Source organism: Pyricularia oryzae, chromosome 2 (genome assembly GCF_000002495.2).
Source record: "Pyricularia oryzae 70-15 chromosome 2, whole genome shotgun sequence".
Taxonomy (NCBI): Eukaryota; Fungi; Ascomycota; class Sordariomycetes; order Magnaporthales; family Pyriculariaceae; genus Pyricularia; species Pyricularia oryzae.
The window spans coordinates 7272682-7292990 of NC_017850.1; the positions used below are offsets into that span (position 1 = coordinate 7272682).

Here is a 20309-nt window from a genome sequence, read left to right on the forward strand (position 1 = left end):
CCTTGAACAACAAAGGTTGATCTTTTAGCGTCCTTCAGTCCAAAACAAATTGCGAATTCGGTCAAACTGATGGGCGGAGGACAGCCACCAACAGCCATTGTTACCCTGCTCAACCTAAAATCTTCTGAGGGCATAATCATGATGACGAAACCGCCGACTGACTGAGCAGAAAGCACCATCATGTGAAGTGTGGAGTGAAGAAGAAGAAGAAGCAACCGACGCCACAAACGAGCTCAAATTCAACAATACTGAAGCATACCTACATTAGGTACGGTTAGTATGTTCACAGATATGTCACAATGCACACCTGATGATCGGCAATTAAAACGACTCGACTCCGGGATCAACAGTAAATACAGGGCGCACAAAGGACCGTGCAATGACACTGACATCTTCGCGTGGAATATGTTGGATGTTACCCTGTTCGCATGGTCACCTCGGCGAGGACATGCGGTGTGAGGTTGCTTTCAATCAACATAAAGGCCAATGCCAAATATCTTGGGTGCCTCCTTTCTTTTCCCTATCTTGGAAGACGTCGCGGCGAGGGCGTTCGATCTCAATTTACTTTTGCGAGTCCCAGCATGTTGATGCTCCAGTTTTTTTGCACTTAAACCTGCATTGACTGCCGATTGAATAGCAAACGCTGGTAGCCGCCAGGTCCTACGTCACAGAAGACGAGATGAGGGAGAGCTCTGGTGCCAGTACTTCGTATTATTCATGAGCCAAATATAGCCTCATAAGGTGCAAGGGTCTCTAATTTCGCAACGTCTGACAGAACTAACCTAACCAGCAGAAATACAAAAGTCGGGTGTGTCCATGCGCCCACTAACATTATGGCCGTATACGTTATTCGACAGAAAGTGTAAGAATATCATCATCCTAGACAGCTATGATTCGCCCGCCCTTACTCCGTACACAGTCCGTCGCTAACATCTACCGAATTTCTTCTCAGGTGAAGAATACGGCTAACAGCATGAATCATGATGCCGCAATACAGACCGCCTCCTAGCATTACAGACCAGCTTAACCGTCAGAGATGATCACAGTGGAAATAATGGTGATTGTCAATCTCAACATTATACGTAACCGTCTGATCGTATCCCTGCCACCCCAGCCCCTAGCCCTGAGTCTAGTTAGCTCAGGGGAACAGTTACAGGACCCGTCCCAACTTCAAAGGGCTTTTGTTTCCCTATTTCAGTCACCCAACCGGTCTAATATAGACTGGCGAGCAAACAGTGCTTTTCGTCGAACGGGTAACGGTAGGATCCCGGAGATGACTGCTACTTCGTACGTTCCCAAGTTAAAAAAAAAAAAAAAAAAAACACTTAACCACAACACAGCCCAGCGCGAAGCTGACGACCCTAGCACGGCTTATCCGCTCTGCCAATCAGTCTTTTTCAGATCTTGATGCACAACGCTACCCACCTACTCGAGAAGAAACACACGAGAAGGCCAACCTTGAAGCTGGTTGGCTATGATGAGTTCGCAGGTTTCGGTTGCTAAACCGTAATGCCACGATGTGTACAACTTGAACAGGGTTGGATTACAGTAGACATGGCGGTTTTATAAGGTCTTGGTTCGAGGTGTTCCTACACCAGGTCGGCAAAATAACTCACTTCTACGCAAAATACCTTGGGAACCATGTCTGATCCTCAATGACATCTTGATGCGAAATTTTTTTCATGCTTGATATCACTGATTGCAGACAAGGGAAGTGACGTTTGGTTTAGCCATTCTGCTCAACGTCTATTCTAGTTGGCACATACTGATATGCTTGCACTTGCCTACCCTGTACTAAGTTGAAGCCTAGAGTCACGTGTGATACTACAATCATTATCACCTTACGGATGAGGCCCCGGCCAGCCAGCGCATAGTCTTGGTGACGTAGTCCACCTGATCTGATGTTGTAAACGCGTCACAATTGTCTGAGTCAAAAAGGAGGCATACGAGAGCTTATTTGCTTAGTGTGTAGTCACAACTTAGAATAAGGTAGTCGTCCATTTCTTTCGCAGCACGGTTCTGTCAAAACAGTTCTTACTTGCTTTGTTCTACTTTCGCGAAAAAGACAGACGAAAATACGACAGAGTCGCGTCCACAAAAACATCACGAAAAGCAAAACAATACAATACATCTCTGTACAACCAATAGCCAAAATGGGTGCCGCTTCAGCGATCTTGATGGTGATTATCACCATCATCTGTAAGCCTCTTACTACATCGCTCTTGGACTGCAGTATCTACTGTACAGTATATTAGTGCAGCTTGGCTGCCAAGAAATAACTGACCTTGGCTTTGCAAATCAACAGTCCCACCTCTCGGAGTCTGGATGGTAGCCGGCTGCGGCGCCGACCTTCTTGTCAACATCTGCCTGACGATCCTAGGGTATGCCTTTTCTTCATCTTTTCCCTCCGCCATCTCACCTAGAACGGGCCCATCTTCCCGTGGCTGCTTGGGACGAGTTTTGCTGATTCGATCTCCGCGGTGTGGAAAAACTCGCCAGGTACATCCCCGGTCACCTGCACGCGTTCTATCTCGAGTACGTCTACTACGATCGCCGTGAGCAGGCGAGGGAGGGCCGCTTCCATTCTGGTCGCGCGCCAGGCATCTACAGCGAGAATGTGCAGTCGGGCGGCGGTGGTTACGGAACCATTGTCGAGCCTACTCGTTGAAATGGGGCCATGCGGCGGCAAGACGAAGTGTAGGTCGTGGCCGGGGCAGTGATGCTATAGGGCTTTCAAATCATGGTACGGATTTCTGGGCCAAACGGAAACTACAATGGATAAAGATCACGGCGTTGTTTGGCACAGAATTTATAACTGTTGGGCACTGCTTGATTAGGAACTGCACGGTTTGGATTTGTTGGTCCTTGGCGATGGAGACTAATCTTAGTTTGAGCCTTCCATGATATTTACAGTTCACCAATAGGACAATTGACTTTAATGCGGGCGCAGTCTCTCGTCTTACGTACTTGCCTAGAGAAAATAGCAACTGTCATTTTGCTGAATGCATGATTGTCAGGTGGACGAGGGCAGGAAAACCACTATACGGTAAGTAAACAAAGACAGAGCCCTGTTGTTTTTTAAGTGATCGTCCAAAAGACTCCCTTTTCTCGATCCAGGGTCCGCCCTGCTCAAGGTTGTGCTGGCTCTTTCCGTAATTGTGTTGGCAGATCTGATCAAGGATCCGGGGTTCATGGAGTGAGAATCGAATTCATATCAATACGTCTAGATGTGTATGAATTCGGTCTAATTCTATCTTGGTTACATACCTACCTACCTAGCTAAATACTCAATCATGCTAAGCTAGCCTTTTTCAAAATGTTTTAATTCCACATATTAGATGGGGAAGACCTGTTGCTGCCAGTCGGGCTTTCAATTGAGATCCCGGTGAAGACCCAGAGAAGAGTGGGACGGAGGCAGCGGGCCAACAACAAAAGGCCCCCAAGCACCAACGGATTGGTACATATGCAGGGGCGACGGTGATGCAAGAGCAGAACTGCCTAGGGAGTACCTAGGTTCGGAATATGTAAGTACACGTCAACAAACGTATCCCCGCTCTTGGGTGTGAAGTCAAAGTGGTAAAGATCACAGATTGTCAGAGAGCAAGAGATTAGGCGGGATGTGCATCACAGAAAGGAGCTTCGGCGTACGCCGTAGCTGTGTGGTGGTGGAGCGGAGCTGCTGCTCTCAATACCACGAAACAAATGAATATTTTCCGGTGCCGGCCCCCGGGCCACGCATGCATGCATCATTTTCATAAATCGCCAATAGTACCTAGGTCGACTGGTTTTTGTTTTGTTTTGTTTGTTTTATTTTATACGTGTGGTGCCTCTACTCATACGACGCACTGGGTATGAAACTGGAGCGATGGAGGATGGCAAGATGGAAGGAGCTGGGCGAAAAAGCAAGCGGCCGCCCTGGTCGACCCTTAGAAGGGCGGCCACGACTTCGTGCAGCTCGCATTGCCCCGCGCTAGCCAATGATATGTAGGGGTTGCCACGCGAAGGTCAGTCAGAAAGCTACTCCAAGTTAAGTTTCTGGCAGCGAGACGCCAATGAGCAGAGCTCCCCCATTTCAAACATCGTCTGCGGACAATGTGATCAACGGTCCCCTTCGGCTGTGTTCGAGATTCCAATTTTTCGCATCCGTCGACTTGATTCATTGTTACCTCCATCTCAAACCTATTTCTTGTTAAACGAGTTTCTCCAAATCCCCGGGGGAAAAAGTTACACCCCACCCTCCACCTGTTCATGTCTACCGTACATCTATCCGCACCTAATCATCTTACTCCCTCTCGCAATAGCAAACCTAACCAACCTAACCTAAGAATCAATATCCACCCAAGAAGCTTGTTGGTTTCCAGGTTCCCTTCCCCCACATTGATGAATTGAACAACGCAGAGCCCGGGTTGCATCGCATTACATCGCATCGCAGCGTGTTTTCCCACATTTTCTTTGGTCCATTATATTTATTTGTTCATTTATCCTCTCGCATCTCTCCGCCCAGCTCGGAACGGTAGTAAAAAGAGGGGACCGATGCACCGAGAAATGTCTCTCCGGGACGAACAACCCACGGATTAGAGTGAACCATGTCTCTCATCCCCATGCAGGCAGGAGCAGCAGCCGCCCTGAGTCTCAGATTGCTATCGACAAGGTCCAATACTCAATTCCATCCTTCTTACTGGTGAATCCCCTGCTTCGAGAGGATACCGCTTCAAGTCAAGGCGCGCGCGACTTTTCTCACCGAGCTGGTCTTCCTTCTGTCCCGTGCATAGTGCAACCGCACCCGCAGGCACGCATATCGCCTCCTCGCTTACGTTGCTGGCTTCCTCTTGTTCTCGGACTAGTTTTTTTTCTCTGTATGTTGCCGCCGCTGTCATGCAGAGTATAAGTACGTGGCCCCACGCTCGCGGCCCAGACGGATGTTCCCATAAGCCCACCGGCCCTGCGAGCATGGGAAGCCCCAGCAGCAGCGGCTTGGTCAATGGTAACGGCACCACCAACGGTCATGCTCCTCGTGGCCCTTCTTCGTCTTCGCACGCCCGTTCCTTTGTCTCAACCAGAGGACCCCCATCGGCTTCAGCCTCGGTGCACCACACCGCTGGCCTCGTCTTCCGTGGTCCACTTCCCAGACAGTATCAGCAACAACAGCACTCGTCCGCCCTAACATCCTCCGCGTCCGGGTTGCGACGGGCCACGCCTACTTCGTCGTCCCCATTCTCCCTCTTCTTTGGAGCTGCAGCGACGAGGTCATCGTCGACCTTGAAAGCAGAGGTCAAGCCAACACCGCTCGACGGCGGCACCGCCGCGCTTAGGGAACTCAATACCAGTTACCCTTCTAACGTCTATCGGCACCGACTTACAAAGTCTGCCGGCGCCCAGAGCACAACGTACTCACAGCCTGTCATTGTGCGCACCTATAGTGGCCCTATCCAGAGGGATTACTACCGCGGGTCGAGGAGCGGCAGCCGGCCGTACACGGTCCGCACGCCACTACCACCGCCGCCGCCACCCCAGACTAACGGATCTGCTGTCCACACAACTGCCAACGGTAACGGCCACAGTGAAAGTACTGGGAACCGGAATGGCGTAGTGGACGGCCTCTGGACTTCCAAACCACCTAACATGCCGCGCCACCCACCACCACCGCCTCCCAGTAAGCGCCGCTTCCCTCTTGCCTTACCATGGCAGTGGGGCGGAAGCAGCGACGAACAGGGTACGACATCTCAGGCCGGCGGTAGCAACAGCGAGCCGCCCAAGTACCCTCCGCCCGAAGCCTTCACCATGAAGGGCATCATACAATCTCAACGTGCACAGCGACATAACGAGTTGGATAAGTCGCTGGACCAGATTGCAGAGCTTTACGCTCGCAGCAGATATAGCTTGGCCAACCAGTACGAGGTTCATGTAACGCCACATGGGTCCGGTACCGACTTTGTTAGTGGTGCCAGTGCTCCAGGTAGGAGGGGAACAGGTGGTCCGCCTTCCAGCCGTGGTGGCGGTGGCAATAGACGCCCGCATCAGCTCGTTGGTCCGACGCTTCAGGCCAGCTGGTCTGGTGATGAAGGGGATGAGTCCTCTGCAGTTGGAGGTGGCATAGCATCGTCCTCTTCATCAGCAGCTGTCCCGCCGAGGCCACATAGGAAAAGAAGAAGCGGAGTTGCCGCCGGCAAGAGGAAGAGCGCCGCATACGGTACGCTCGAGACAATCATGTCTAGCAGCCGCTCGAACTCATCCGAAGAAAAAGAGAAGCAGAAGAAGAAATCAGCCAATGAGCTGACCGAGGATGTGCGAGGTCGGGCAGAGCGGTCAGTTGGCCATCGCCATACGAAATCGGAACCTGTGAAGGGTAGGGAAAGGGACGGCGCTGGATCTACAGGAACAGCACAAACACGTTACACAGCCAAGGGCAGAAAAAGGGCCGAGCAAGATGCCGGAGCTTCACAGCGCAACAGAGCATCGACATCCTTCGTGCACGCCATTATCACGGCTGACTCACCGCGCAACTCTGCTTCGGCGCTGGTAAGCGAGCCGGCTTTGCCACAGACTACCACCTACGCGGTCTCTGATGCTACTGCTGCGCATGAGGGCGCAGTAATTACTGGCGAGAACCAGACGGATGAGGCTTCCGCGACCGGCGGTTCGATGGGATCGCATGGGTGGCTGCCATGGCGTGGGCCTGCCACTTCAGAGTCGCAAGCTAGTCGGGCCAGAGATGGCTTGCGGGACCTATTGAAAGGTGCTTATAGTGTTAACAGCCGGCCCGTCAAGGTTAAGGGGCCCAGCCGAGAAGGCTAAAATATCTTCATGCCGGATATGTATGGCACGGCCTGCAGTACGAAGGCCACGCAACAAGCCGATCAGCAGGTCGGTATGGAGTCTGAGCTTGACGCTGAACAAACTTACCGGAACCAGGCTCACTTCTACGTCGGAAACGATATTGGTATTGGGCGGAACCCAGCACGCCTATACCTGTCGTCTCCAGCATTTACCCCTTGATGGTAAGCTAAAATTAGTGTTGCGGCAACGAATAATAAGGCCTTTTTGATTATGGGCATATCCAGGCTTGAGATCTATCACGGTGTCTGGGTTTGATTGTACAAAGCCTTCGGTTTGTTTAGTTCATTTTGTACGCATATTTCGGCCATGGCTAGGTTCTGTGACAGACCTACAGGATGCGATGGGAAACGTTGATGAGGCAACGATAACGACGGGGAGCAGCCCCAGAACTTGTTTACATGATATATGAGAAGGAAAGAAAAAAAAAGCATCATTCAGGGGCGGCTTTCTCGACTAAGGTTGGACAAATTGCTTTTGGCAGCAAGTCGAAATCTCAAAACACAAGGGTTAGGGGTCCACTGTGGTTCCTCCCCGCCTGACGTGATTTATCATCAATCATCGACTATCCACGAACAATTTTTGAGATAATCACAGCCCGTTTGCACTACTACTATCTGCGCGTGAGGCTATATGGTCCTGTTGACTAGGTATATCGGAAGAACTGGTATACCGGCATTCGAGGAAGGCGCTGTTTTGATCAATCCAACTGCTTCTCCAGGTTGGAAATTTGCAGTCATCGCCTTTTTGAGTCACAAATCCGCTTTACCGCGAAAAATGGTATTTGTGTCTTCTTTCTCAGATGAGATTCGGTTGAAGCCTCAAAACTTACAAATACTCAACAGGTCCACGCCGACGCCTCCAACTTTGGGGCCAATGTGACCAAGGAAGAGGCATACAAGCAAGTTCTCGAACAGGCAGAAGGGCTTTTTGATGGCCAACGCAACTGGGTAAAACAAGAGCCACGATGACAAAAAAAAAAAAAAAAAAAAAAAAAAAAAAAAAAAAAAAAAGATAGAATAATGACCTTGCATTATATCAAAACTAGCACTAACAAAATCACCTACCAAAACGGAAAAAAGGTCTGCAACCTCGCCAACACGGCATCCCTCCTCTGGCACGCATACCACTCGCTCCCCTCGCCCAGCTCCGCCGTCAACTGGGCGGGCTTCTACACGCTGGACCCGTCATCGGCGACCCGGCAGCAGCTGATCCTGGGCCCGTTCCAGGGCAAGGTGGCGTGCCAGACGATCGCGTTTGGCCGCGGCGTGTGCGGTGCCGCGGCCGCGCAGAAGCAGACGCAGCTCGTGGCCGACGTCGACAAGTTCCCCGGCCACATCGCCTGCGACGCCGACAGCAGGAGCGAGGTTGTCGTGCCCGTGCTGGATTCCGAGGGACAGCTGAGGGCTATTATTGATGTTGATTGTGCACTCCCGGACGGGTTTGACGAGGTGGATAGGGTGTGGCTTGAGAGCTTGGCTGCATTGGTTGGGAGGAGCTGCGATTGGTGATTTACTTTTCTCTCGTTCTTTTTCATTCTCTATTGTCTTCCATTTTTACCTGTTTTTCAACTATAAACTTACAGTGTGTTCAACCACTCGGGCTTCTTTTGTTCCATAAAAAAGAATTAGGGGACCAGGATATGGATGGGGGATATTCGGGTATTCCGCGTTAGATGGCTCCTTGGGGGATCAAATTTTATATCAAATCAAAACGGGGTCCAGGGATTTGACGACGATAAAGTAGGACATACGTATTGCCAAAACCACATTGATTGTTTCGGGAAAGAAATTGACACAAGGATCAAAATCTCATCTTTGGACTATTTCTGTGGTGGGACTATCTCTTTACAAGGAACATCCTATCGTACAAGAAATTCAATCTACACCCAGATACCGGGAAAGCCGTAGGAAACGCCAAGACTTGCATTGCCTCTGAAAAAGTTGTTTACTCAGCCCACCCATCCTCTTCAAATATAGATCGAGTATCAAAACTATCCTTAGATTTGTTGCAGCATATTACTGGCATACTCCTTGACTGTTATGGGGAGTGTTGATTAAATCTTGACAGTAAACTAGTTACCGATCGTCATACGAAGGGCAATGCAATCAAATAAAGATTAGAAAATCTACTATTATGTAACAAGCTCACTCGGGCTCCAAAAGAAGCAGCAAAAGAAATCATAAGACAAGGAAGCCATTGCGCCAAAGGTCTTGTGGTCATGAGAAAAGAAAAAAAAAAGTTAATGGGTGGTCTCTTCATCTCTCCCTTGTATCTGGGGAAGCTCGAGGAGGAGGGCGATGCAAGGATGCTGATCCAATGCTGCCGACGAAAGATTGTAACTTTATACACAGCACAAACCACAACGGTGAAGGGTCCACTCCGTTCAGCTCTTGAAGCCGCTCGACTCGAGGTCTTGTTTGTCCCTCTGAACCCCTCCCAATACAGTGACAAAAGAAAAAAAAAACTTATTTAATGCAACGCTTCATCCAAAAACGCTTACAAAAGGTTGCTGAAGACGGTCAAAGCAACAAACGAGCCCGCAATCAGGAACGAGACCTTGTTGGACTCGCCAGCGCTCTTGTTGCTGCCCTGGTTGCTAGCCGAGGCACCAGTACCATCGGCACGGCCACCAGATCCAGAACCGCTCTCAGCATCCTCAATCTTGGCGGGACCAGAGTTCTGCGAGCCGGGGCCGTTCAGACCAGGGCCCTTGCCTGAGCCGTCCTTGAGGTACTTCTTGGCGTCCTCGGGCATCTTGGGCAGCTTGTCGGTTCCGATAAGCCAGTGCTCGTCCTCCTTGGGGCATTCGCTCTTGCGATCCTCAGAGCGAGCACCAGCCATGTCGGTAGGGGCGGGGTAGTCCTTGAAGGCCTTCACGAGGGGTTCGAACTCAGACAGCTCCTCAACTTTGTCGCCATCGATCTTGACAATGCCGTAGTTGTTCTCCTCCTCAGTGTACTCGTAAACCAGACCACCAGACCAGGTGGCGAGGATCTCCTTGTCAGTCATGAGAGCCTTGATCTCACCCCAGTTGCGCTCGTTCAGGTTGCAGCCGAACTCGGACAAGAAGATGGGAACACCGTAGTCGCTGAAGTTACGGGCCTTGACATCCCAGCCGGCGGTCTTGGGGTCAGTGGAGCAGAAGGAGTAGTCGTTCTAAAATATGTTAGCCTCGTCGCGCTGATGAACATTATCGAGGGCAACTTACGAAAGCAAAGAAGTCAGAACGGGCGTCGTCGGTGCCGCAGTTGAAGTACTCGGCGGTCTGCTTGCGGTTCTGGGAGACATCAGCGGCGGAGTAGCCGATGGGGACCTGGCGCAGCTTGCGCTCGGCCATGAAGCTCTTCATGTCACGAGTAGCAGCCTTGACGTAGCGGGCGGCCAGGGTGCTCTCCTTCTCGTCGTGAACGACCTCGTTGCCCGAGAAGAAGGCCATGGTGTTGTCATACTGAGCGAACTCCTCGACGGTGGCGAACACGCTGTGCAGGTACTCGGCGTTGTACGAAGGCGTAGGCTTCTCACGGTTGATCGAGTACTTGGGGTTGTTGACGTCGAGCACCAGGTAGATACCAGCCTCGGCGAAGGCATTCATGCACTCCTTGTGGTCAAGCGAGTTGTCGGTCGAGTACACACGGACAGTGTTGACACCAAGCTTCTTGAACTTCTCCAAGTCACGCATGCAGATCTTTTTGTCGGCAAGAGGGTCCTTGTTTCCAGCAGATGCACCGGGCTGCCATGCGATACCACGGACAAAAAACCTCTTGTCGCCCTGCATGAAAGCTATGAGGACATGTTGGGTCAGCTGACTATCTTCTCACATAGCCCATATATAGTTTCTGTATCTAGACACTCACCATTGCCCTTAACGGTGATGGGGGTCAGAGCACGCTTCTGGAGAGGCTGAGGGGAAGCCTGGACAAGGGCAGCAGCCCCCAGGACTGAGGCGAAGATAGCAGACTTCATGTTGGCGAAGCTGAGATTAGAAGCGTCGGTAAAAGGTGTTTGCTTTCGCGGGGTGGTGAAAGTTGGCACGGGCCCTCGAATCCGGGGGGGTTTAGTGTTGGGTATAAAAGGTTGTAGCTCAAGCGATATGGGAGAGAGAGTCAAGAAAAACCCCGATGGGGAGGATTACAAAAAGAGTAACTAGACAAAAAAAGATGGTTTTCAAAAAAGAGTCGACAGAACGAGTGAGTCGACGTGATTTGGCGGAGGTTAAAAGTTGAAGAAGCGATCGAGAATAAAAAGCGACCGGTGGGATGGAGGAAACGAGGAGAGGACGAAAAGGAATGTCCCGAAGCGAGTGGAGGACGCCAGTTTTGAATCCAAACAAGCCAAGAACCAAGGCAGGTCTTCCCTCGACCTGATGGTGGGTTCATGTCGATATCCATGCCTCCTGCTCTCCTTGGAGTCTTGGCATCTTCAAGACCGAGATTGGTGGGTCCTACTCCAAGAATCTAAAATGTACCACCAAGACACTCCAAGAGCCGTGGTGGAGTGCAGCAAGAAAGCCCAGAGGTACTTGGCGTCACAGTATAAATAGCATTGGCGGGAACCAAGCACGTCTCCCCCCTGCCAACAACGATCATCCGTACTGTGCCTGTACCTTACTTTGTCGGAAGTCTATCGAGAATAGAAGCAGTGTTGGTAGTGGGAAAAGATCGGTCAGTCAATCACGTCAAAAAGCAGCCGGTTGCACCAGTGTTCAAGACAGTGCAACACTGTCGTCTTGAAGTCGGAATTAATCTCGTGAAAAGGGGCCAACCTTGCCCAATGGTGGCGATCGAATACCACATAGCAAACAAATTCTGTGAGGTTGGTTCTTGTCGGCTTGATGCCAATGCCCCAATTTCGAATTAAATCTGCCATTCTGTGGTTTCCACATGGGCCAATTGCCATGCAACGTGGGATCAAATGTCGCACTTTGGACCTGTTTGCTTGTCCACAAGTCCAGAATCCGTTTGCAAGCCGTGGCACGCAAACAACCTTCTCCTTTTTTTTTTTTTTTTTTTTTTTTCAACATCCGTCATCGAATCATGCAGACCAAGGCTGGGTCAGCCAAGAGCACTGCCACTGCGCGACAAAACAAGTCACTCATCATAATTAACGAATTGATAAAAAGAATTCCCATTCCCGATGATTTTACGTTAGCTGGACCGCCCCCCTTCAACCTGCCAACTCTGCCTCTTGCGTCTAGGCGGGCGGAAAGAGGGATTGCCATGGGATTGGCAGCCTTGGCAGACACCTTGAGACACCAAGTCCACGCCGTCCGTCCGCCAATCCTCTTTTCCACCCCTTTCAACTATTCAACATGATCGTCCAACTCATGCTCATCTTCCATTCTTTTGCTGGAGAACATCCCCGATTTTCATCAAATGCGTCCATCTCGCGTTTCAGAATGGCTCACTATTCTTGTTGATCTAAATCCCAGTCTTCAGGTCCGCAAAATCGCAAACAGCCAAACAGATTTTAGTTTTCAGCCTCCCTGCGCAATTCAGGTTTGAAAAAGTGGCCTACGAGGGTGCGAGCTTTTTTGCCCCAGCTCGTATAAAGGAGCAGCCAGTGAAGCTGTCTTACAGGATTACTGTGTTTTCGGCCCCAAAAAAATCCTTCCCGTACAGTAGATACAGCAGCACGCTTGATGGTTTTGGTGGACCTTATCATTGTCAAGGGACAAAGAAAGGACAAATAAACAAAGACCCACGTCATCTGCCAGGTCTGGATTTTCTTGGGAGGCTGCAAAGCCTGCAAAAGCGTGCAAAAGCCTGCTCTTTGCTGTTCATGGAACCTCCTTGCTCCTCAAAAAGACAAAAAAAAAGCCGCCCCGTTTTGAACAAACCACTCGGCACGGCGTGGCATTTGCCAATGAACAGCCACGCCGGGACGCCCATTTCATCATCGATTGATTCTCCCGCGTCTTCCCGCGCACCAGTTCAGACCGCCCTATAAGAGGGTTACTTCTTGTTTCTAAGTCTTTTTTTTTTGTTGGCGTGCCGTACTCCGTGAATATATGTTTGCTTTCTCGCGACTTGCCTCCAACGTGCGCTTATAACAAACGGTAAAGGTCAAAAGAAAAAGAGTGAGGCACAGGCAAGACAAGAATGGAAACATAAGATGCACGTTGGATTTAGACCCCGGTTGGCTGAGCCATCAGCCGCACAACAGCAATACAGAAAAAAAATACCGTGACTTGGCTGAGATGCACAGGTGACGCACTTGAAACAACTGTGTTCGTTCCTGGATAACATCATCATGGTACGGTACGTACCACTTTAAATCAAAATGGGCGGAGACTCGATCCAAATATTTTCACCATGATAATCTAGACCAGACCCGCGCATACTATCAAGGAAGCCAGCACGAGGTTGTGGTATATGTAAAGCGGACCGATCTTCAATGAGGCTTTACTTGTGCATAGGGCAAGTAATCTCCAGGGACTTGCCCGGCCGGCCAATTAGCCAAGCAAAAGAACAAAATTGAAATGAACTCTCTCCATGCTAAACGCCGATTGAATGCATCAAGGCGACACAAGAAAATAAATGTAAAAAAACAAATAAAAAACACACAAACACACACATCAACTCATACAAGCTGCAGATAGCTTGCTGGAACACTCTTTGTCAAACCGCCCTTCTCCACCTCGGCCCATCCATCCCCTGGGTCTTCCTTGATGAGCACCAGCCTCTCGCCCTCGACGATGCTGTGCTCGGCGTCGCTCTGCGCCGTATAGTCGTACATGACATCTACATGCCTTACCGCCTTCTTCGCTCCGCGCCGAGGTGCCACCGCCGGCCCCTTCTTCTTGACCGCGGGCGCGGTCCCGCCGATTGATGAACCGCTGTTTGAATAGATCGAGCCCGGGCGGCCTGATGCACCAGTGTGCTGAGGTGCCATCACTGGCGGCGGTGCGATCACGGTTGCCGATGGCGCCCCGGCTGGTGCCAGCTCGACGTACGTCGCGGGCACAAGCCCTTCCTTGTATCCTGCCCGAACTTTGATCCATCCCGATCCAGCTGTGAACGATAAGATGTTGTTAGTAAACTCTGGAGCAAAATGGAGCAATCAAGGCCAAAGTTCCGTGTGCCACTCACTATCTGGTTCGAGAATCACGAGATCCCGCCCTGCCGGCACCGTGAGCTCGCCCTCGCCATTGGCATCAAAGCCGTATAGCATCTTGCCCTTCTGCTCCGGTGTCTTGCCTGCGCCAATCCCTGAGCTGCCGTTCGCCGGGGAGCTCCCAGGCAGTTCGCTGATATATGCAGCGGGAGGTGGGGCGATAACCCTGTTCTTCCGCAGCGTGTTGGCCGGCTTCGGCGCCGCCGGGGCCTCGCCAGGTGGCATCTCCTCAGCCGGCGACCTGGCACCCGATATCGACCGATGTGCGCTCGCTGCGTAGCCTGAGCTCAACGAGTTCATCGTGTCGGACCTGCTCAGAGCAGGCAGTTCCGCCATTCCCTCGGTCGATGATGGCGTCTTCTTGTGTGTTGTGCTCGCACTGGGCTTGAGCAGCGTGTTGGCGGCCTCCTGCCTCTCCGCTTTGAGCTTCTTGCGGTCCTCTTTGCTCTGCTCGCCAGGGCATTCTGCCGGTACCTTCATCTCGCACTTGCTGTGACATGTGTAACCGCAATCTCGGCAGTCAAAGCCCTTGGCGGAGAGACCCCATATCCTCTCGCCGCAAAGATCACAGTTGGTGGGGATCTTGAAAGTCTGGGATTTGAAGTTGTGATTTTTGGCGCCCAGCGTCACATCGCCGACTGCGGATGTGATGGTGGAGGTCTCAACTTCGGCCGTTATTCGTTTGCGTTCAACCTGGTGGAGATCCTCCTGCATTGCAAAGATCGAGTTGACCACGGCTACTTCGTCCTTCTTGTCTGTCCCGTTCCTGACGTTTTGCTTGACCCGTTTCATCGACTCAACTTCGCGTCGCTTCTTGTCGACCTCGCGCCGAAGATCGCCCAACTGACTCTTGGACTTGTTAAGCACGTTGCGCAGGTATACCTTAGCCGGTTCATCCACCACCATAGAGTCATCATCGTGCCACACAGGGCTTGGTTCAAACATCTTGTCCGAGGGCTCCTGCCATGCACCAATGTTGTGGCGCATATACATCATAGAGTCTAGATGGGGGAGATTCCGGGCGATCTCCTCCGTCTGGTGATCTATCATCTCCCCGCTCGATTTCAAAAGCCCTGACTCTAAAGTCGAAGCCAAAGTCCATAATTCATTTATCTTAATGGTCTTGAACTCCGAAAGGTCCTGCAAACCGTCCATAACCTCGGGCACATACTCGTGGTAGTACTTTTCCTTTTGCTTGTTCGTAACATTGATGGCGATGATATATGTGTTTTTGGCGTTGTTCATCTCGTGTATCTGCTGCTGGTAGTTGCTTTGCGCCTTGGCCTTGTCAAACGCCGATTCGGTCTTCTTGCGTTTGCTCTCTACCTCCTGACAGACGTTGTCGTATTTCCCCTTGACCTTTCGCAGCTCAGAGTATGACGAATCACGTTCCTTCTCGAGCTTATCGGCGAATTCGGCGTGCCGCTTGCGGAGCTCGTCAAACTTGGTCTGGAATGCCTGCATTGGTGTGGCCACCCGGTTGATCAGTTCGTTGGCGTATCGGCTGTGCTCTTCTGCTCTCCTCTCGACCGTGTTCAGCTGCGTCGTCCATGTTGTTATGGAAGCACTATTATTAACAGAGAATGTTAGCGTTTGGCCATCACCAGTGGCCTGAAACAGGCAACAATAATTGAGCGTGAGGATTCCAACCTTTCCAGAGATCCAGGGGTCATTGCTGGCGTGTCGCCCACACTCAAGACCGCAGACTTTTTTGATTTCTTCTCATAGTACTTCTTGGCCAGTGCCGCGAGTTTGGCGCTGTAGTCCTTCTCGATCGCTGCTCGTTCACGGTAAAACTGCTGCAAGTCGTCGATCCAAGCAATGCCATGGCCAACCCAGGCATTGGCGGGTTTGAAGCCATCCTACTTTCTAGTCAGTACGGAAACTAGTAAGAGGGATGAGTGCAAACCAGAAAGATCGGGTGTACAAACCTTGAGTTCTGCGCCAAATGTTGGCGCAACCTCGGTGTCGGCCATGATCGGGGCAAAAATTCGAGTTTCGGTGATGTGGATTTATGCGCCGACTACGGAAGCTGCCGAAACACCTCTTGACGCCTCATACATGGATCCAGGCCAGTCGTTTAGTCAGGCAAGATGGGCTCGCTCACTATCCAGCCTGTGATGCGGAGCTGTTGAAATGCGCGCAATATGGAAGTGTTCACCGAGGCGGAACTTTCGGTCAACTTTGCATCAAGAGCTGACAGGAAATGCTAATGCTACCCGGTGGATTGCGCGGACTCGTCGTCAATAACCCGACCCCTCCAACCGCCAAGCCGTGGGCAAATGTCGTGTCTTCAGCAGTTGGAGCAGTGGATCCATGCGTTCCATGCATGGGGTGAGCTGGGGTACTTGAGGCAAGGTACAGCAAGTTGGCAAGCTTGCAAGGTCCCTAGGTAGGTAGGTAGGTATGTATTAGAGCTGGAGCTAGAAACAGTCGTACCTATAGCAGCTAGCGAAGGCAGACAACAGATGGAAACCAAGGATTCTCAATACTAAGTATAGCTACAGTCAAGTATTAAACAGGCCATCCCAAATCTAGAAGCCAATTGGAATATGTATTGATAGATACAAACAGCTTTCCTTGAGGAGGGAAATTACCTGAGTTGCGAAATAGTCGAAAGGTAAAGTACGAAACACTGGCGTCGTCAGCCCGTTCACTAAAATCTTTTTGAGTCTAACGGTTGGGGACTAAGCCGACACCCGAGCAAACAACAGACGTTGCTTGGATGTTTGGCCAAAAATAATTTCCTGATTTTGACGGATCTCTCCACTATCTATAATTAAGCCAAATATAGCTGCGTAGGTAGGTTTCGGTCAGTGTATAAGGAGATTAGGTGATTGTTCTAGAAGATTTACAAGTCCAATGCACGACAGGTTGCTTTTGAAAGCGACAAAGGGAACAAGACAAGGATGGATGGCTGAATTCTGGCAGACGCTATCCAAGCAGCGTTACCCCGCGGAGCTTGGACCATGTGTACCTTACCTTGAGCTCCACTAAAATTCACGATGCCGCTGGCTGCTTGCGGCTTCGAATCTTTCTTCAAACAGACATGTCAAAGAAGGAAGGAACGATTTAAAGGGCAAGCAAGGAGACAAGCAGCCAAAACGAGGAAGGAGCAACAAGAAATTATCTTTTCAGTTCAGAATCAACTTTATAGGTACGCGCACGATCCAAACACCGCCAATCGCACCTCGCGGTATCGCCCCTCCTCGCCAACCTCACCATCTCAGTTTACCTTCCCCGAACACTGCACTCTTCCACAAAAGTCTTTCAAGCTACCTACCTACCTACTTTACTGTGGCCGACTGGCTGGTGACTAAGAATGCTTGTCTTGTCTGGTGCACTGCACTGGAGTTGAGACTGTCCCTATCTTCGTTGCACACTTCTACTGCCCATCATGCAGACGTACAACGCCTCTTCCCAGCAGCAAGCTAACTCCTGGGCTTTCAACCCATGGCCTCCAGCTCAGAACCAAGCCATGTCCGACCTCGCCAGCCGGATCACGGCACCGGCCGCTGCCACGCCGGCTACAGAGACCGATGCGCCTGCCGCAGCCTCGAGCACATTAGCTGTTCCTGATGGAGCAGCCGATGGAGCCAACAGCAGTGGTCTCCAGGAGTCCAACTACGATGTCGAGGTACAACTCGGAGACCCCGATACGGACAGCCCGCTGTCATCTATTAGCAGCTTTTCGGAGCTTGGACTGTTTGAACACCCTCCCCAGTGACCGCCGCCCGGTCTCCGAACCAAGCTGACGAACCTTTTACGCACCGATGCAGCCCACAGGGAATCATTGATGGTCTATTAGCAATGAACTTCAAGAAGCCTTCCAAGATCCAGGCCAGAGCGCTTCCCCTGATGCTCAGCAATCCGCCGCGCAACATGATTGCTCAGTCGCAGTCTGGAACTGGAAAGACTGGCGCATTTGTTGTTACAATACTATCGCGGGTGGACTTTAACCAACCGAATCAGCCCCAAGCTCTGGCTCTTGCCCCAAGTCGAGAGCTTGCCCGGCAGATCCAGAGCGTCATCCAGTCCATCGGCCAGTTTTGTACAGGACTCGTCGTTGACGCCGCTATCCCCGGCGCAATCTCGCGAGAGACTGGTGTCAAGGCCAATGTGGTGGTTGGAACACCAGGCACGGTCATGGATCTTATCCGCCGTCGCCAGTTCGACGTGTCACAGTTGAAGCTACTTGTGGTTGATGAGGCAGACAACATGCTTGACCAACAAGGCCTTGGCGAGCAATGCGTCCGCGTAAAGAAGTAAGTGTTGATGCCAAGTTGGTAGTGCCAAAATGGAACTGACTATTCTTCACAGCATGCTACCAAAGACTATTCAAACCCTCCTGTTCTCTGCAACTTTCCCCGACCACGTCAAGAGCTACGCGGAGAAGTTCGCACCCCAGGCCAACCAGATGAAACTGCGTCAGCAAGAGCTGACTGTCAAGGGCATTTCACAAATGTACATGGACTGCCCGTCACTGAAGGAGAAATACGAGGTCCTCTGCAAGCTATACGGCCTCATGACAATTGGTTCTTCTGTGATCTTTGTCAAGGTAAGACCCACTCTTGATTGCTTACCATAAGAAAGCATGCAGTTGCTCACTATGCAAACAGACTCGCGAAAGCGCCGATGAGATTCAGAGAAGAATGGAGGCAGATGGACACAAGGTTTCTGCCTTACACGGAGCATTCCAAGGACAGGAGCGGGACCAGCTTCTTGATGACTTCAGATCTGGCAAATCCAAGGTCTTGATTACCACCAACGTTCTTGCTCGAGGAATCGATGTTTCTAGTGTTTCCATGGTCATCAACTACGACATCCCCATGAAGGGTCCGGGCGACCAGAGCCCAGATGCGGAGACGTATCTGCACCGTATTGGCCGCACTGGACGATTCGGCCGTGTTGGTGTCAGTATCAGCTTTGTACACGACCGCAAGAGCTTTACTGCTTTGTCTAGCATTGCAGAGCATTACGGCATTGATCTTATTCAGCTGAGCCCGGATGACTGGGATGATACTGAAGTTAAGGTTCAGGACGTCATCAAGTCGAGTCGGGCCAAGCCGGATTACGCACCGACACAGGAGAAGGCCGCCTAGGTGACCGGTATCTCCTCAGGTGTCAGGGTGTTATGATGTCGCGGTACCCGTTCTAGATGATTTTGTGGATGTTGATCACCATGGTGTCTTGATTTTATCAACCTCTCGAGATTTGGGCTAGCGCAGATATCCCCTGCCGGCTTTTATGGCGCATGACTTAAGCTAAAATGTCGGCAAAGGTATTGAAGAATTTACCTGGAGCTTGGAAGCTGGGATGGATGTTTGCCGTTTTGTGCGAGGAAATGAAAATCATGATACCAAGCTATGCGACCCAGACAAAAACCGCTCCTTTCACCTTTTCCATGGAGCACTCATGTGACTGGGCTTTCGATGGCTTCTTTACTGTATGCTAAGCGCTGGTACCTGCATTAGTGACGCAATGTCGGCTACCCGCATGGAGATTACAACTTCCGGTATCACGGAGGCAACAGAAGGCTCTGAATCCCAGATCCGAAACAGAGCGAGCGCTTCAGTGGGCGCTTCGACGTGATTGTATCTGGAGGCGAGTTCCCAACGGAGCAAGTTCCGTCAATTGAAAATTTCCCCCGTAATCCATCACATAATCCTGATTCATCCTCTCCGTATGAAATGGGTGTGGGAGGGCAATGCAATTTCAAACTTCAAATTCCAAATGCAAGTAGACAGCAAGGCTTCCGGACGCATTGAGGGGCAAGAAAAGTGGTATGATACAAAAAGGGTTCCTTCTGCCTAGATGTCATTATTACATAGGTACCTACCTACCTTACCTACCTTGCTGGCTTGATACCCATCCCAGGTGGTGTGGGTGTATCAGCAGTTCTGGAGGCCTAGGCCAATCGGTTGGTAAGACCCGCTGGCTTAGTGTGTAGTACAGTTTTGGTTTGACAGGCTTTCGTAAAGTGCCGAAGAAGTTAAGGTGGATAGATGGGATGGCAACCTGGCTTGTTTCATCCACTGGATTCGATGGACAACATCAAAAGTAATTCGTGAGCTACCTTGTGACAAAAAAGTTGCATATAAAGGACGTTTGGCAATGCATTATGATAAATCTAATGATGCAAAAGATCCGTGCAATTCTCAATGCTCCTAAGAAAGGCTATACGGCAAGAATTCTTGCTGAAGAGCACCGAGGTGGCAGCACGAAAATAGGCGCCGGAATAAGCGCGAACAATTAAAACCCCTGCAAGTGTAGCCCCCCTGCATCATCGCCCCACCAATGAAAGAAGTTGTGGCTGTACGTACTGTAGAAGATCGGTTCTGCTGCGGAAGCACTGGCTG

General features: G+C 50.9%; 7 protein-coding genes across 7 annotated transcripts; 5 read left to right on the forward strand and 2 right to left on the reverse strand.

Moving 5' to 3' along the window:
• The first annotated feature begins 1903 nt into the window (after nt 1-1903).
• On the forward strand, nt 1904-2985 carry MGG_07328 (uncharacterized protein). Its single transcript, XM_003715515.1, has 3 exons — nt 1904-2199; nt 2306-2381; nt 2500-2985. The coding sequence occupies exons 1-3, from the start codon at nt 2154-2156 to the stop codon at nt 2666-2668; spliced, it is 291 nt and encodes a 96-aa protein (XP_003715563.1). The 5' UTR covers nt 1904-2153; the 3' UTR covers nt 2669-2985.
• Nucleotides 2986-4875: 1890 nt separating this feature from the next.
• On the forward strand, nt 4876-6795 carry MGG_07329 (uncharacterized protein; the record flags this gene model as incomplete). The annotated part of the gene is made up of 1 exon (XM_003715516.1): nt 4876-6795. The coding sequence occupies one exon, from the start codon at nt 4876-4878 to the stop codon at nt 6793-6795; it is 1920 nt and encodes a 639-aa protein (XP_003715564.1).
• An 816-nt stretch (nt 6796-7611) lies between these two features.
• On the forward strand, nt 7612-8345 carry MGG_07330 (uncharacterized protein; the record flags this gene model as incomplete). Its single annotated transcript, XM_003715517.1, has 3 exons — nt 7612-7614; nt 7680-7784; nt 7917-8345. The coding sequence occupies 3 exons, from the start codon at nt 7612-7614 to the stop codon at nt 8343-8345; spliced, it is 537 nt and encodes a 178-aa protein (XP_003715565.1).
• A 239-nt stretch (nt 8346-8584) lies between these two features.
• Nucleotides 8585-11169, reverse strand: MGG_07331 (1,3-beta-glucanosyltransferase gel1). The gene is made up of 3 exons (XM_003715518.1): nt 10692-11169; nt 10046-10617; nt 8585-9993 (listed from the first exon to the last, which is right to left on the reverse strand). The coding sequence occupies exons 1-3, from the start codon at nt 10798-10800 to the stop codon at nt 9334-9336; spliced, it is 1341 nt and encodes a 446-aa protein (XP_003715566.1). The 5' UTR covers nt 10801-11169; the 3' UTR covers nt 8585-9333.
• A 551-nt stretch (nt 11170-11720) lies between these two features.
• MGG_15906 (uncharacterized protein) lies at nt 11721-14116 on the forward strand. The gene has a single exon (XM_003715519.1). The coding sequence runs from the start codon at nt 11871-11873 to the stop codon at nt 12147-12149; it is 279 nt and encodes a 92-aa protein (XP_003715567.1). The 5' UTR covers nt 11721-11870; the 3' UTR covers nt 12150-14116.
• On the reverse strand, nt 13120-16193 carry MGG_07332 (actin polymerization protein Bzz1). Its single transcript, XM_003715520.1, has 4 exons — nt 15882-16193; nt 15601-15812; nt 13926-15517; nt 13120-13847 (listed from the first exon to the last, which is right to left on the reverse strand). Exons 1-4 carry the CDS (start codon nt 15924-15926, stop codon nt 13417-13419), a joined length of 2280 nt encoding a protein of 759 aa, XP_003715568.1. The 5' UTR covers nt 15927-16193; the 3' UTR covers nt 13120-13416.
• Nucleotides 16194-16979: 786 nt separating this feature from the next.
• On the forward strand, nt 16980-19749 carry MGG_07333 (ATP-dependent RNA helicase DBP5). The gene is made up of 5 exons (XM_003715521.1): nt 16980-17107; nt 17415-17655; nt 17730-18215; nt 18271-18508; nt 18570-19749. The coding sequence occupies exons 2-5, from the start codon at nt 17429-17431 to the stop codon at nt 19050-19052; spliced, it is 1434 nt and encodes a 477-aa protein (XP_003715569.1). The 5' UTR covers nt 16980-17107; nt 17415-17428; the 3' UTR covers nt 19053-19749.
• Nucleotides 19750-20309: the final 560 nt, after the last annotated feature.

Bases quoted from the DNA above. Each gene is read 5' to 3' on its own strand.
- MGG_15906 (XM_003715519.1), top strand. From the start codon at position 11,871: ATGCAGACCAAGGCTGGGTCAGCCAAGAGCACTGCCACTGCGCGACAA.
- MGG_07328 (XM_003715515.1), top strand. From the start codon at position 2,154: ATGGGTGCCGCTTCAGCGATCTTGATGGTGATTATCACCATCATCT. The intron at 2,200-2,305 runs GTAAGCCTCTTA...GCAAATCAACAG, and splicing joins GGTGATTATCACCATCATCT to TCCCACCTCTCGGAGTCTGG. The intron at 2,382-2,499 runs GTATGCCTTTTC...AAAACTCGCCAG, and splicing joins ATCTGCCTGACGATCCTAGG to GTACATCCCCGGTCACCTGC.
- MGG_07333 (XM_003715521.1), top strand. From the start codon at position 17,429: ATGTCCGACCTCGCCAGCCGGATCACGGCACCGGCCGCTGCCACGCCG. The intron at 17,656-17,729 runs GTTTGAACACCC...GCACCGATGCAG, and splicing joins AGCTTTTCGGAGCTTGGACT to CCCACAGGGAATCATTGATG. The intron at 18,216-18,270 runs GTAAGTGTTGAT...TATTCTTCACAG, and splicing joins CAATGCGTCCGCGTAAAGAA to CATGCTACCAAAGACTATTC.
- MGG_07332 (XM_003715520.1), bottom strand. From the start codon at position 15,926: ATGGCCGACACCGAGGTTGCGCCAACATTTGGCGCAGAACTCAAG. The intron at 15,813-15,881 runs GTTTGTACACCC...ACTAGAAAGTAG, and splicing joins CATTTGGCGCAGAACTCAAG to GATGGCTTCAAACCCGCCAA. The intron at 13,848-13,925 runs GTGAGTGGCACA...TATCGTTCACAG, and splicing joins CGTGATTCTCGAACCAGATA to CTGGATCGGGATGGATCAAA.
- MGG_07331 (XM_003715518.1), bottom strand. From the start codon at position 10,800: ATGAAGTCTGCTATCTTCGCCTCAGTCCTGGGGGCTGCTGCCCTTGTC. The intron at 10,618-10,691 runs GTGAGTGTCTAG...ATGTCCTCATAG, and splicing joins CATCACCGTTAAGGGCAATG to CTTTCATGCAGGGCGACAAG. The intron at 9,994-10,045 runs GTAAGTTGCCCT...AACATATTTTAG, and splicing joins GTTCTGACTTCTTTGCTTTC to AACGACTACTCCTTCTGCTC.